Source organism: Physeter macrocephalus, chromosome 5 (genome assembly GCF_002837175.3).
Source record: "Physeter macrocephalus isolate SW-GA chromosome 5, ASM283717v5, whole genome shotgun sequence".
Classification (NCBI taxonomy): Eukaryota; Metazoa; Chordata; class Mammalia; order Artiodactyla; family Physeteridae; genus Physeter; species Physeter macrocephalus.
Window position 1 is genome coordinate 81,882,590 of NC_041218.1, and position 14,662 is coordinate 81,897,251.

A 14,662-nucleotide genomic window follows, 5' to 3' on the forward strand; every position below is an offset into this window, starting at 1 on the left:
AAAAGGAATGAAATTGGGTCATTTGTAGAGATGTGGATGAATCTAGAGACTGTCATACAGAGTGAAGTAAGTCAGAAAGAGAAAAAGAAATATCGTATATTAACGCATATATGTGGAACGTAGAAAAATGGTACAGATGAACCAGTTTGCAGGGCAGAAATTGAAACAGAGATGTAGAGAACAAACATATGGACACCAAGTGGGGAAAGTGGTGGGGGGTGGGTGTGGGGGTGTGATGAATTGGGCGATTGGGCTTGACATGTATACACTGATATGTATAAAATGGATGACTAATCAGAACCTGCTGTATAAAAAAATTAAATTCAGAAAAAGAAAACATGTGAGATGCCTCTGCTGCTGTCCTCATATCACTGTGAACCTCACCTCTAATTCCCACTGTGTGTCTTTCACTTTTTGCCCCAGCACTTCCCTGACAGGCAAAAGGGCAAGCAAGAGTCACAACTGAGGGTGTGGGAGATTTAACAACCCTGTGGGCATCCAAAGAGTAATGGAATATTTCCGTATTTATATATATATAAAACTTTTCTTGGTACAAGCCTCAGTGGATAGTTTTGAGAGTCATTGTCTACTATCCTCAGATTTTGTCTCAGTGGTGACTTACATGACCTACTTTTTATTGACTTTTCCTCCCTCCTCTCAATCCTTAGTTCCTTACTCCTACTCCCTACCTTCAGATAAGAGCTTTGAAGTATAGGAGGAAACTCATCTCCTATACCTATATGACTCAAGATAAATGTCATATATAAATCATATATATACATAAATATCATATATATGTATTTCTAGATAGTGATAAGCACTCAAGAGAAAAACTAAAGGAAAGAATATGGGAGTGTGTGTGTGCACATGTGTTGAGTGTGTATGTTGTGCATGTGAAAGAGAGGAGAGATGTAAATAAACACTATGTGATGAGCACATTTGTAAAGTATTTTATATTTATTAATTCATTTAATTGTCTCAGCAGTCCTATGAGGAAGGTACCATTGTACTCATTTTTCAGATGAGAAAACTAAATTAGAAAGAGATTCTATACCACACCTAATATCACACTTCTGGCCAAGTTTGTGTTACTACTATTTGAACCCATACATTTGACCCCAGAGTGCAACTCTTTACCCTTTCTCCAGGGGTTAACTTCAGTCACCTACACAGAGAGACCTTTTAGGATTTTGTTCTTCCCACCTAAGCGTCCTTGTCATCAGCTATCTCTGAAACCCTCAGCCATCTCTTCTTAGAGTTGTGTTTGTCATTGATGAGACATAGGATGGAGCACAGTTAAATGAAAGTGAATCTAAGAGTATAAGCGAATGCATTCAGGTGAATAGCCTTTTGGTGGTCTAAGTTCAGCAAAGAACAGCCTTTATTTATGCAACCTACATATGTTTATGATAATCTTTAGCAGAACACTTTAGCAAAGTGTATTGGTGATTATTACTTCCCTAGTCATGACTGCTCTAGATTAGCCTGTTGATAGAAATTAAAGAGATTATGTTCTCCAGCAGAGACCTGAAGTGTAGGCTTTTACGTCATAGTCATTTTAATAATAAAGAAATAATCTCATCCCACCTGAGCTCTCACAGTTCTTGACAGCTGGAAACCATCCCAGTACTCTCAGCTCATCCTTGGCGCTATTAGGAGCTGACCTGATGGTCTCACCTGTGCCATGGTGGTGTTCTCCAGTTGAACATACACATTTTCACAGATCCCCAACATCAGATGGGGCCATTCTCAGACCATAATGAATCAAAAAAAAAAAAAAAAAAAAAAAAGCAAGACCATTCTGTAATCATGTCTGAATATCTGAACACCGAAAAGAATATAAATGTTGGCCAAACCATAAAAATGACCAAATATCTCCCTACCCTGCCCTAGTGAGTGATTGCTACTTTACCTATCACTACTTTAGCTTCACTCTGTTTTTCCCTCCTAAATAAGACTTTTGAAGATACCTAATCATAGAATTACCTCTGCTTTTTGTCAGCATCCAATGCAAAGCAAAGCCCTACTTCCTGGAGCCCTTCCTTAAATCACCTAACACAAGACCAAAACATATAAGTCCTTTCCATCCCTTTCTTACTGAGCTTCCCATGCACAGTGGGCAGTAAACCAACCTGATTCATGGGTATGTTCCTGATGGTCGTTAACTGGAGGATGTACTTATTGTCTGCTCCATACATACAACACTTGTCTATGCAATTTCTTTTACATGTCTTATTTCCCAATTATAGTGCTTCTTTCAGGCACTGAAGTTATCTTTCTGAAAATTTATGTTGGTATTCTATGACTTTTCTAATTGACTAAACAATGCACATTTTGTTTTTCTTCTTTAGGAACCAACTGCTATTTCAGCAATGGAGCTTTCCACTAAGCAGGTACTATCATTATATATTACAGTATATACAATATTCTATATTTTGCTAATTTTATGTTTCAAATAGATAAATATGTTCCATCAGATTTTATGGATTTATTAACAATTGTTCAAAAAAACAAGAGAAAAAATTCTTACAATAACTAGTAGGAAACTAAAGATAATTTTCATTGCCCTCATGCTTTTGAACAGTCTCATATATGTCCTATAAATATTTTCTTAGATCACTATTTGTTGTAAATTTTCATTTATAGCATTTCTTTTTTGGTCATTGTAATATAATTTACTCAGTAATTATTTTCATCTATCCTTTAAATATTCTGAATATTTCAGAATATAAATAAATTTATAATTTAATTTGTATGTATAAACAAAATACATTATATAGGCTAATAAAATTATGCACTGGACTATATATTTTTGGAGGATTTTTACTTAAAAGTTAATTTTACTTTTTCAGTAGTATTGTGTGCTAGAGAAAACATTTAGTTTGGCTAAATATAAAACGGAAGCAGCAAAATGGTCGCTGCCAAATGATGTTATTAAACTCCATGAATTCAAAGGTTAAGGGCAGCGTGTTAATAGTCTTTTCATTCACGTTGAATGAATGCTTTGGCAAGACTCTTAAGAAACACAAATGACTTCTAAATGCTAAATGATATGGGCAAAACAAATATAATTTTAACTTCTAATGAATTACCTTTTCCACATAAATGTTACCTAGCCTTTCTATCCAGTATATCAAAGGTAACTAAAAAGAAAAAAATGACTTGGATCCTGAGTTGAAATTAATTATTAAATAACCTAGAAGAAAAAGCCAGGAAGGAGTAGGGAGCCCTTTACTCACTGTAAACTTACATACAAGTTTTGTATGAAAACTTACATACAAAATTATTGAATCTGAGAATGATTTGGTGAATCTTATTTCTTAACTGTTTACATGTTTTATCTCTGACCATACATTATTCCTCATACAGGATGCTAAAATACTGTGCCACTAAAACTCAGTATATATCCTTTCCACACATTCATATCAAAATAGATTGATAATCTCCTAGTTATTTAGAGAAATCCAGAGTGCAGATATTATTGACCTGATACTGTCATCTTACACTTCATAAGTGTGTGTTCACCTGTTCTTCTAATCTAAAAATTGTCAGATGTTGGCAAGGAAATCTGGGGATTTCCAGGATAGTAGCTAGACCAGGATATTCTTTCCTGTAATGATTTTTTAAATTATTTATTTATTTTCTGCTAGACTTCTTTGTCAACATTAATTACATTGCATCTAGTTTTGTAAAACATTTCTTTCTGTTTTCACATGTTTAAACCTACCTTAAGAATTGCCTATTAAATGCAACACATTTCACCAAAAAACAAACACAAACAATTTATCAACCTAAAATACTATGTTGGAAGAAAGTGTCCCTAGCCTTCATTTTCCATTACTGGAAAATTTTCACATCAGATGGAGTTTGATTTCCATTCAGATGTGACTGGAGTTTGATTTCATTCAGATGTGACTCAATTTCATTTATGCTTATGGAAATTTTAAAAGTGAGGCAGTAGATTCAAGAGGGACAAGCAGTGTTGCAACTAATTTTCTGGTTAAATGGACTCATCTCCTGCTTATGAACCACAATTTGTTAAGGAGGTTAGTGAGAAAGCCTGTGGTGATGTTAAATTGGGTAGAAAAAGCACGTCAGGTTATTTGCTGGTGACTGGATTATGCTCAATGGTGCCTGCAAGCGTCCCCCATATTTCATTTAAATAGCATAATTCATTGTGAAAATCATTAATAGTACTGCAGAATAATCGTTAAATATAAACTGCATTGAATTGTATTTAATTTGGGGCATTTTATCACACTTTAGATTTTCATTACAATAATTTCAGTTGCCATATTTTTGGTTTCATATTCTTCTCATGTATTATTTCTCTGATTTTCTCCTAAAGGGATCTGACAGATTTAGATATTATCATTTGGATAACAACTCCTTTACTACTCAATGCCATATTCTTACAGAAATCTATAAGTATGAATTTCATTCATGCTTCTTAAAAGTTATTGGCCAAACATAGAAATCTTTTTCTTAGGTATAACCAACTTGGTCGGTAGCTTTTTAAATAGTTATGACCACAGTATATGGTTTGGCATGTCTGTATTCACCAATGCCAATCATGCTTCTAGATACTGCTACCCCATTTTAACTAATTTAATTGTTGTTTAAACTTATGTTTGTTTCATTTTTTATCATATTGAGATTGCTTGCCTTCAATACAATCTAAGTTTTTTTTTTTTAAAGGTGCTTTTGGAAGAGAGAAAGAATAGGAGGGAAAAAAAAGAATAAAGAATTTCTTTCCATTAGTTAAGTTTCCTGTTAATATTTTTCAAATTATGATCAACTGTTATCACATGCAGGTTCTATAGATGCTTTAAGAGGGGTACAAATCAATATAATTTTCTCTCAAGCTAAAAACTTAATAATACTTCATCTTTTCCTCCCAGAGACTTTAACTACCATTTCTTAATTTGCCATGGTTTGTAGCATCTTTCAATATAATAATACAAGGTGAATATAGTAAGTAATTGATTTGCTATAATATATTCCATATTCTATATACTATATATTCTATATACTATACTATACTATGTTCATGTACTATAAATATTATTCACTTACTGAGATGGAATAAGCAATCAGTTATCTGCCCCCATAATAATTTAGTTTTTATTGTATTATTTCTTCCCCCTTTTTTTCCCTTTCTTATATTAAGATATAAGTAAGTTGGTTAGCTTTCAGCATATAATTATTTTCTAAAAGTACTCCTTATACCCTCAATAATTTCATAGATTCTAATAGTTACTTATATCTTCATTTAAACATATCTGTTTACATATGTAGTCCCATCTTTGAGAGCCTTTTGGAAATGCAATTTTAATTATCCATTGCTGACTGTTAGACAATTTGTTATAGTAAAAGAGCACACCATGGTTCAGAGACTGGCTTTTCTGTAACTTACTTTCATTTATATAGTGGAAAATTAAAATACACTTTTGAGGTCTTTTTCATACATACTGTCATGTTTCAGTATTTTCACAACTTTTATTTAATGTTTTATTATAATTATTCAATCATCTAGAGCAAGAAAGGGAGCTATGACACCAATTACAGTAAAATGTAGAAAAATCACAAAACAGTCTTATTTGTATGTCATTTTGTGTTTACATAAATTTGCAACTGGTATGCTACATTGGTTCAACTTTGTTAAAGATATTTTTTAACTTGTATTGAAATCCTGAAGTAGTTGCTGTTAGAAAGGTTTTTCCCCCCAATTCTGGCTCCTTTGATAATTTCAAATTCACTGAGGATAGTGGCAGCATAGACGTTTTATCTAGATGCATACTTTAAAGATCTAGTTAAACATGCTCATTTTACGAATACGGAAGTTAAGTCTTAGAAAAATTATGTGAAAGGCCCAAGATCACAAGAGAGTTAATGTCAGGCAAGACCTAGGATCCAGGTATGTTGATGCCCAATACCCCACTTTTTCCCACAACACCTGAGTTTTTTGTTCAAGTCCCCGGCACCAGCCAGAGTGTATTTGATTCCCCTATCTGATGATCTTTTGAATGAGAAGTAATTGAGTACTTTTGTTTAAAGTAATCTTCCTGGAGGTAGTGCAAAGGCAAGACATTTAGCGTTGAGCAAAACTTCTTACCAATGCAAGTGCCAAAACTTCACCCTTTCCCTTCTTATAGGAGGGCAGACTGCGTTACAGGCAATGCAGTAGGGCACCCAAGAATCAAAAGCAAAAGATTCCTGCCTCAAGACCAATCAGAATACATGGCACTGTAGATAATCTGATTAATCAAAATTATAAACAGTAGAAGTTAAAAAAGCAACCTAAGAGCAAAAACTGAAGTTTTGAACTTTGCATTGCTCAGTGTCTTACTGTCTGTTTAAAATTTTTTATTTTTATGAGATTTAATTGACATGTAACTATTGCTGTCTTCCTTTATCTTCCCTTGGTTTTACACTTATAAAATATACCTGTTTCAGTCAACTATTTAGATTTTGATCTTGCTCTATTTTAAATGGTCACATTTCCTGCCCGGCCTTTGAAGAAACTACCAATAATGGAATGTTTTTAAACCCACAAATATAAACGTATCTTTGCTAAGCTGGAACCTTTTTTTGTTTTGTTTTTAAGAAAAAAAGAGATTTGAAAAACAAGGTAGTTTTTGTCATAACAGTAAACTCTTTCCACAGCAACAACTATATATTGGCTCTACCGTGGGAGTCACACAGCTCCCTTTACACAGATGTGATATTTACGGGAAAGCCTGTGCAGAGTGCTGCCTTGCCCGAGACCCTTACTGTGCCTGGGATGGCTCTTCATGTTCTCGCTATTTTCCTACTGCAAAGAGGTAGGAGGAATATTAGAAATAAACAGTGTTTCATATTTATCTTATCTGATTCCATTTTTGGAACAACTTCTTCATATAAATACATCATCTTTTTTCTGATGAATAAAATTAGGTGTTATACTTCAGGGAACTCTTAGATACCTCCTAAACGTTGTACACAAACTTGGTTTACTTTTGTTTTAAAAAACAAAAACACTTTCTTAATTTGACAAAGTAGTCATTTCAACATATTCTCTACTACTCTCTTAAGGCTACCTTTCCCCCTTGATATTCACCAGTATTTAAGAAACAAGCAATAATAGGTGAAGTAATATACAATACTTGCTAATATAAACCTAAAGATTAACAATATGCACAGGAACATATTGAAACATTTAATAGAAATTAACATTATTAAGGCAATGCATTATAGGAGCAGTAAAATTTGTTTTGTTTTTTTATCTTAGCTAATGTTTTACTAGAAGGTAAGAACGTGGCTTTTTTTCATTGCTAATGAGATGTGTTCTACAACATTTGGATCATTTTAAAGGTTTTGGAAAAATATTAGGGAAAAGAAATAACCCTAATATCTACTTAAGTATTTTGATTACACACTAGATAATATTGACTGTAGTGTTAAATCATCTACAACTTAAATCTTTCATATAGTCAGTCCATATGGATTAAAACAGTTACCTTGTTAATAATAATATTAAATGTAAATGTAGTGTTAGCTTATTCCATTTAATAAATATGCAATTTTTTTAAGCCTTCAATATTCAGAATTTAGACAACATGTTAGTATTACTTTCATATACCTATTGACTTTGTTGGAAGTTTAAATTTAAAACAAGAACTTAGTGTGGAGATAATGTGTTATTGATCAAAGAAACCATGGATAATTTAATAAATAGGAATATGCTGTTTTCACAGCAATAAAATTAAATTAATTAAGAATAAGGTTTTATGCTTCTTAAAATCAGTTAGCTCTAAAGGGCTTTTAATGTTGCTTGGAAGTGTGGAATTCATGTTTGAACTAAAAATGGGTATTATTTCCTTTCCATGTGAAAATGTATAACATTGCCTAATTTAGTAATAATCCATTTGAATTTTAAGCTTTTCTTAATGAGAAAGAAGATAAAAATAAGATCATAACTACATTTATAATAAGGTAAAAAGCTGGATGTTATACATTTGAAATGTGTTTATTGCATACCTAGATTCCAAGATTGAAGGAATTATCATTAACACATTTTTGTTGTGCCTTGCAGATTTTACTTAATCCAATTTCATGTGTCTTTGAAAAGGATGTTTAGAGGCCTCACAATTTATATATTCTTTGTGACGGCATTTTTCAAAAGCTTCAGTGGCAATAAAAAATGCCTTCCCAAATGCGTTGTGGTTCGTGTTTCACAAGTTCCCTTGTTGGCTCAATTTTGAAATGTGCAACATCTGTTTGATAGTCTCACCAATTCTACAAATAGAAATCTATAAATACCTGGGACTTCTAAATTTATGAATACAGTAACAAATTCCATGTTTGCGATTCTCAGTGGCCTTTGTGAGAGCTCTTTTCAAGGATGGTAACTAACTTTGCAGCAAGACAATACCCATTAAAATAGATGCAGAAGACAGATGGGCAAGTGTCCCCAGTCTTTTCAAGTCAGTCACACAGAGCCAATCTCCAGTTTTAGCCTTCTACTCCAACTACACATCTAGTTGGCACCACAACGGCTGGAGCCAACCTCCTTCCTCCCAGTCAACCAGTAGCCAAGTGTAGAGAGAGGACTCCCAGAATGCACTGTAAGTAACATGATCTGAGCAGTAGAATGCAGGAGAAATTAATTTCGAGTTTTATAGCAAATTTAGCTTTTCTTTTAGAGGTAAGTTCGTCTTCTCTCTCACCTTCCTCTGATAAAAGGAGGAGCCTTGCTCCACGGTATTTGTTGTTGTTTTTGTCCTTTTATTCACTTCGCAGGTAAATTGGTTTGCAATCATAACCATGTAATCATAAAAGAAATGTTTTATAAAAAAAAAGTTGGTATAGCAACCAAAAAGAAAAATTAAAGACTAACTTACAAATAGAATTCATAGTCTTAACACTATAATTTAACAAAAGCCTATTTAAGGAATTATGTGTAAGTATTAAGAGAAAGAGAACATTCGTGTGAGTTTTAATTTTCAAGCTTACTCCCTCATTAGAGATTAGGAAAAAAGTTTAATTCTATTCATTGAATAAATGGGTTGCTCTTCTATATTTTGTGCTTTTTCCTCAGAATTTAGGATATTAAGAATTTTAGATTTTCTAAATGTTAGATTCTTACTGACTGACATTCAGTAGCAAAAGGAAGCCATGAATTTTCTGTTATCAGTACTTCGAAAGACTTTTTTGCATTGTTAGTACATTTATATACTATTTTCCATTTTGATCATCTTGCAGACTGTTCTTGTAGGTATAATGAGCTGCTTTTAAAAAATCTTTTAGGCAGATGTAGATGCATCTCTTCTGATAAACTCCCAGGGTCTTTGATTTTGACTATTCTCAATTCTTATGACAAATTCCCAAGAGGGAATAGAGATACAGTAATATTTTTTTAATATAATTGTTTTAGACGCACAAGAAGACAAGATATAAGAAATGGAGATCCGCTGACTCACTGTTCAGACTTACAACACCATGGTAAGTTATAGCATTTTTAATCTTTCAACTTGCTAACACCAGGGTAAAACCATAAGCAATAATGCATATACACACACACGCATGCAAGTTATACACCTCTGCCAGAACACTTAGAGAAGTGCAACTGAAGAGAAAGAAAATCTTGTAGAAAGAAAATTCCAATGAACACAAAGCACTGAATTATATTTTATTATTGTAGGTATGATAAATTAAGGATGTTAGACCCTTACGAGACTTAACGCTCAATTTTCTCATGTTAACCAAAAGGAGTCAAGTTTAAGTACACGCTTTTGTATGTAGTAGCATGTATGAGAGTAGTAGGCAACAAATATATTCATTTAAATATATCAAAGAAGAAAGTGTAGTCTTAAAATAAGCCATGCAAATTACTCATTAATATGCTCATAATATAGACCCGGTATATTATTACTGGGTATCCTACTCAAGTAGAAGATAGTTTGGATGTCTTCACTCTGATTTACTAGGATAGTCCCTTGAACTGGGGATTTTGGACCAAGTTCATTTTATGCTTCCTAAAAGATGTCAAGGCCTATTTAATGTCAAGTTGCTTATTTAATGATGAAATATCAACCAATCTTCATTTAAAACGCAGTAAAATTGTAGCATGGATCATCCCCTCCACCCCCACTTCAACCCTTTACAAAAACAATAATTAGGCTATGCTTCCCCCTGCTGGGAAAACTCAGCAATGACATCACTGCTAACTAACAGCTCAGTTAAAAATGGCTAAAATATCAAACGTAAACATTTTACATGTAATTGAACATAATTATCCTATTAACTTTTTTGGTGCGTTTTACATTAATCTTAAAAGCAGGTATACTATTTTTTATCATTTACTTGGACTTGATTTACTAATTCTGTGTGTAGAACATTCATGATTCATGAATGTTAAGAAAGAAAACACACTGTACGAATAGCACCCAGCAACACTTCAAAACCTAGTTGACTTTCTGAAAGTCCCTGTGTGTATCCTACATGTACTGGTATGTGATTCATGAATGTCCGCACGGTTGTTTGAGAGATGCCAATACCAGGAGACAGGTAGCCACAAACTGGGCCTATATTTTGAATTCATTGTGCTTGCAAAATTTCCTTATCAGTTTGTTATTTGCTTTCCTGTCTGTTATCGATCTCATTATAAAAAAAAAAATACCACTAGATTGGAGCATATGTTATAAGTTTTTGTCTTTATACAGATATAGTGCATTGTTGACACCTCCTCATTTAATTTTTCGGATGGCATATTTCAATTGGACAACAAAATATTCACTAGTCTTCCATTTATTTCATGTAGAAATACTGAATTATGATCAGCAGCTTTTCAACAATACAGCATTATGAAATATTAATTCCTTTTATTAAAGAGTATATTTGCTTAGATATAGAGAGGCTAATGATACTAACTAGAAGTAAAAGAAACAAGATGATGTAAGTAGAGCTCATTTCCAATCAGATTTAATCTCCATGTCAATATGGACCTTGCTATTTTGCTCACTTTTTTATCTCTAGATCTATATCAGATGCAATATTGTGAATATTGTAGATATTTAATAAATATTTGTTGAATGAATGATCTAAATATTTCAAGCTATAGTATAATACTTACATACTTTTGTTTCTCAATAGAGATTTGATCTAAATAGCATCCATTATTTATTGTGAAAATGATTTGTCATACATTGTTATTAATACCATTGTATTCAGAAGAAGAATCTTTAAGAAATATCATAAACCAATTAACTAATAAATTATAGTTGCAAACCACTTTATGTACGATACCATGCTATGTTTTGAAGATCACTAGAGAAATATATATATATATATCTTATTAATACATCCATTTTTTTAGCAATTCAGTCCCTTCATATACCCAGTGTTTTTTTCAAAGTGATATATATGCTGGAATTATGAGTGTACATATATACAAGGAAAAGTTGACTGAAGTCATATTTATTTTTTTAAGTGAGGCTGTGGATAAATAAATATTATTAACAGTTGAATGAATGGGCTTTGGAGAGTGCTTCAGATTTTAAAGTTATGTTTTGATGAAATTAGAGTGGTGCAACCCTATAAACTTTGGGAATATAGAATTGCTTAGCTGTAGAAAGTAAAATGAATGCAAATAACTTTTTTCTCCTGATTCTTCAGTTGGAATGCATACTGTAGGGAGGAAAAATAATTGCTGTGTTTCAATGTTACTGGGTCTGTGTGTGTGTATAAGAACAACCCCAAGTAGATGCTTGTGATATATGGGAGGAAATGGAAAAATAGTTCAAGAAGCTCTGCAGTAGTAAAAACATTCCTTTTTTGAAGGCCTCTTTATTCCTTGTCTGCTTGTCTTGCTAATTGGCCAAACATAAAAAATATACACCATAGATTACAGTAAATTTCAAATGTTTGGAAACTAAGTCAGGCATTCCCATATGGTCAGACTGAGTCTTACTATTAGGAATCAGTGAATTATCTTGGAATAGGTGATGTCAATCTTTGAAAGTAAAATGGGCAGAAATCCAGAGCTCAGCCCTGTAAAATCATGTATGTCGCCTTGCTAATGTCACATCTCACATTGAATAAAATATATGTGTTCATATGGAAACATATAAAGATATGAGATGTTTTCACAGAAACTGCTAAGCAACCTGAAGCCAATTATACACTTCAGGACCATCATTTCCAGCTGTAATGATAAACATATTCTGTAAAATTCTATATTTTACATCTCCTGAGGTTTTAATAGAGAGACTGTATAAAATAACTCAGAATTAAGGTGGAAGACATTTCACTCTTGATGAAACCTTTAACACTTACTCAGTGCTCTGTTCGCTCTCTTGTAAAGGCAGCACTAATGGTGAGCTGGACTGGGTGAAACAGAAGAATCCAGCTCCACTTCCCCTTGGTCCAGCACACTCTACCCCATCACTGGTAGCCTTTTGCCTCGGGAAATTTCAGTACAAAACCCTAAATATATGTGCTGGCAGATCTTCTTGTCTTCCCATTCACTCATACACAATGCTAACGAGAAACCTCCAGTATGTTCCCTTTCCTAAAATAACTGTTGTGCACAGAATTGGAGCTTGTCTGACTTTGCATTCAAGAGCATAAGTGGTTGAGTCAATTTACCTTTAAACTACCTCTCATTCTTCCTTCTTTACTAAACAAGCTGTACTATGATCTACATGTCCAGAAAGGAAAAAGCTATACCAGAAGTAACAATTTTTGAAAATTAACATCTTAGATTTTTGCATCTTTGAAATATTTTATGTCCTAATTTCAACATTAATGCCATCATTGAATTTCACTTTGTAATAGTTCTCTTGGCTGTTCTACATACATGCATTTCCTTTCCAACAACCCACAGTAAAATGTTGGCAGAATTCAACCTTCTTCATTATCTCCACAACTAGTTCATCTCAATTTATGTCTTGGTTGGCATAATTTAAATGAAATCATTCCAAAATTGTTCCAAAATTTCATAAAATATCTCTGGCAGTGTCATCTTTATGGTGTGCAGAGCTGTAAATTTAGTATTTTGGAGCAATGCTAATCTGGTCTGTGCTTTAGCTTCTTTTATACATGTAGAAAATCCAACTATGAATCTGAGCATTTGGCCACAAGAGAAGCCTCAAGATTTGATAGATGAGCTGATGTCAGTCCTAAAAAAAATCCCTAACTTTAATAAATTACCAAATTGTATCAAGTCTAAGACGTCACTGAATGTAAGATGCACCATTATTTTATGTACTGCTTAGAGAGAAAAACTGCCCAAAATGGACAATCTAATATATGGTCCCAGCATCAAGCCAGAACGCAATATATTTCAGTATTGGCACAAAGGAGAAATAAATTCCCAACCAAAAGAAGATAGCAAAGAAATGTGCCTGTTTTACTCCTTGAACCACAAAGGTGGTCCTGATGAAGGTTTAATTTCTGAATTCACACCAACGGGGTGGACCAAAAGCTTCAGACAAAACTTTAATTTAAGGAGCTATCAGCTTAGTAGGGTCTCACGTGTCTGGAAGAAGTAAGAACAAATTATTTCTGGAAGAAAGCAACTTCAACTCAGATGGAGAACAACTGTAAGACATTCTGATATCAGAGATGTTAAAATATAAAGACGCATGCATCCTAGAATGAAATTATTATAGTAGTGTCTTCCATAACTTTTGTAAACCTTGTTTGAAACTGTTTTCACTGGAGAAAATCAATCATCACCACAGTAGTCTTCTGATATTACGTTAGGCCAATAATCCATTTATTCATAGTACATGTGTGCGAGACCTGCACACACAACCTGAATAAGAAGAATAAGAAGTTTAAAATATTTTGTGCTATCATTGTTCCTTATTAAAGCTTTTAAATATGTCATCAGAGATCACCCAACTCTTTATACACCTATAATTTAACTATTGTAAATGAAAAGTTCTTAAACATGCTGTATTTTTTTAATTCCAAAACTTATAAGGAAACATATTAAATAAAATACAAGGTGGTATTTTTATTATTGTTTATGGAAGGTTTCTACTTCAGCAAATGGGTGTTTTACATAATCTATCATATCTCTTCGGAAAACGTAAATTGAACATTAAAGTTCATGTTTCCTTATTTTTAAAGGTGTAAATTCCCATGGTAATTTTACTCTGCCATCTAAATTATATGTGTTTTCTTGGTAAAGATTTTTCTATAAAGTCATGAAAATAAAACATAGACATTTAATATAGACTATATAGTACAGTAGATATCTTCATATTGGTGTTGCTTTTTGAAATAATTGAGTTTCAGCCCTCCCTATACTAAGAAGCATTGAAGCCTCTGATATCCCAAGATTATTAAGCACGTTATTAAAATGGCTTCATAGTTAACTTCAAAACATGTCAATTTAATTTTTGTATTTTAAATCAATATATACCTTAAAAATAAGATACTAGCTATTCTCTCTACAATAATTACCTATGAACAATAAAATTAAAATATCCTAGTCATATCTCTCTGTTTATCCATCTACCTATCTGTACACTGACAAGAGCGTTTAAACACAAATCCACAGGTATCTGTGAATTCAAGGAAAGCTGGAAACTCCTTGAATTGTAAAATTCGAAGTGTTGTATTCTGGTTGATAATTATTTCCCAGCACCAGAGACAGATCTTAATTTAGGGC

At 32.9% G+C, this 14,662-nt stretch overlaps 1 protein-coding gene across 1 annotated transcript in view; it reads left to right on the plus strand.

Moving 5' to 3' along the window:
• The window catches only part of SEMA3A (semaphorin 3A), a 548,785-nt gene that overhangs the window by 522,371 nt on the left and 11,752 nt on the right, over window positions 1-14,662 (plus strand). Inside the window, exons 15-17 of the mRNA XM_024129840.3 lie at window positions 2,352-2,393; window positions 6,667-6,824; window positions 9,416-9,483. Coding sequence (XP_023985608.1) covers window positions 2,352-2,393; window positions 6,667-6,824; window positions 9,416-9,483 — 268 coding nt within the window. The remainder of the gene's footprint in view (window positions 1-2,351; window positions 2,394-6,666; window positions 6,825-9,415; window positions 9,484-14,662) is intronic.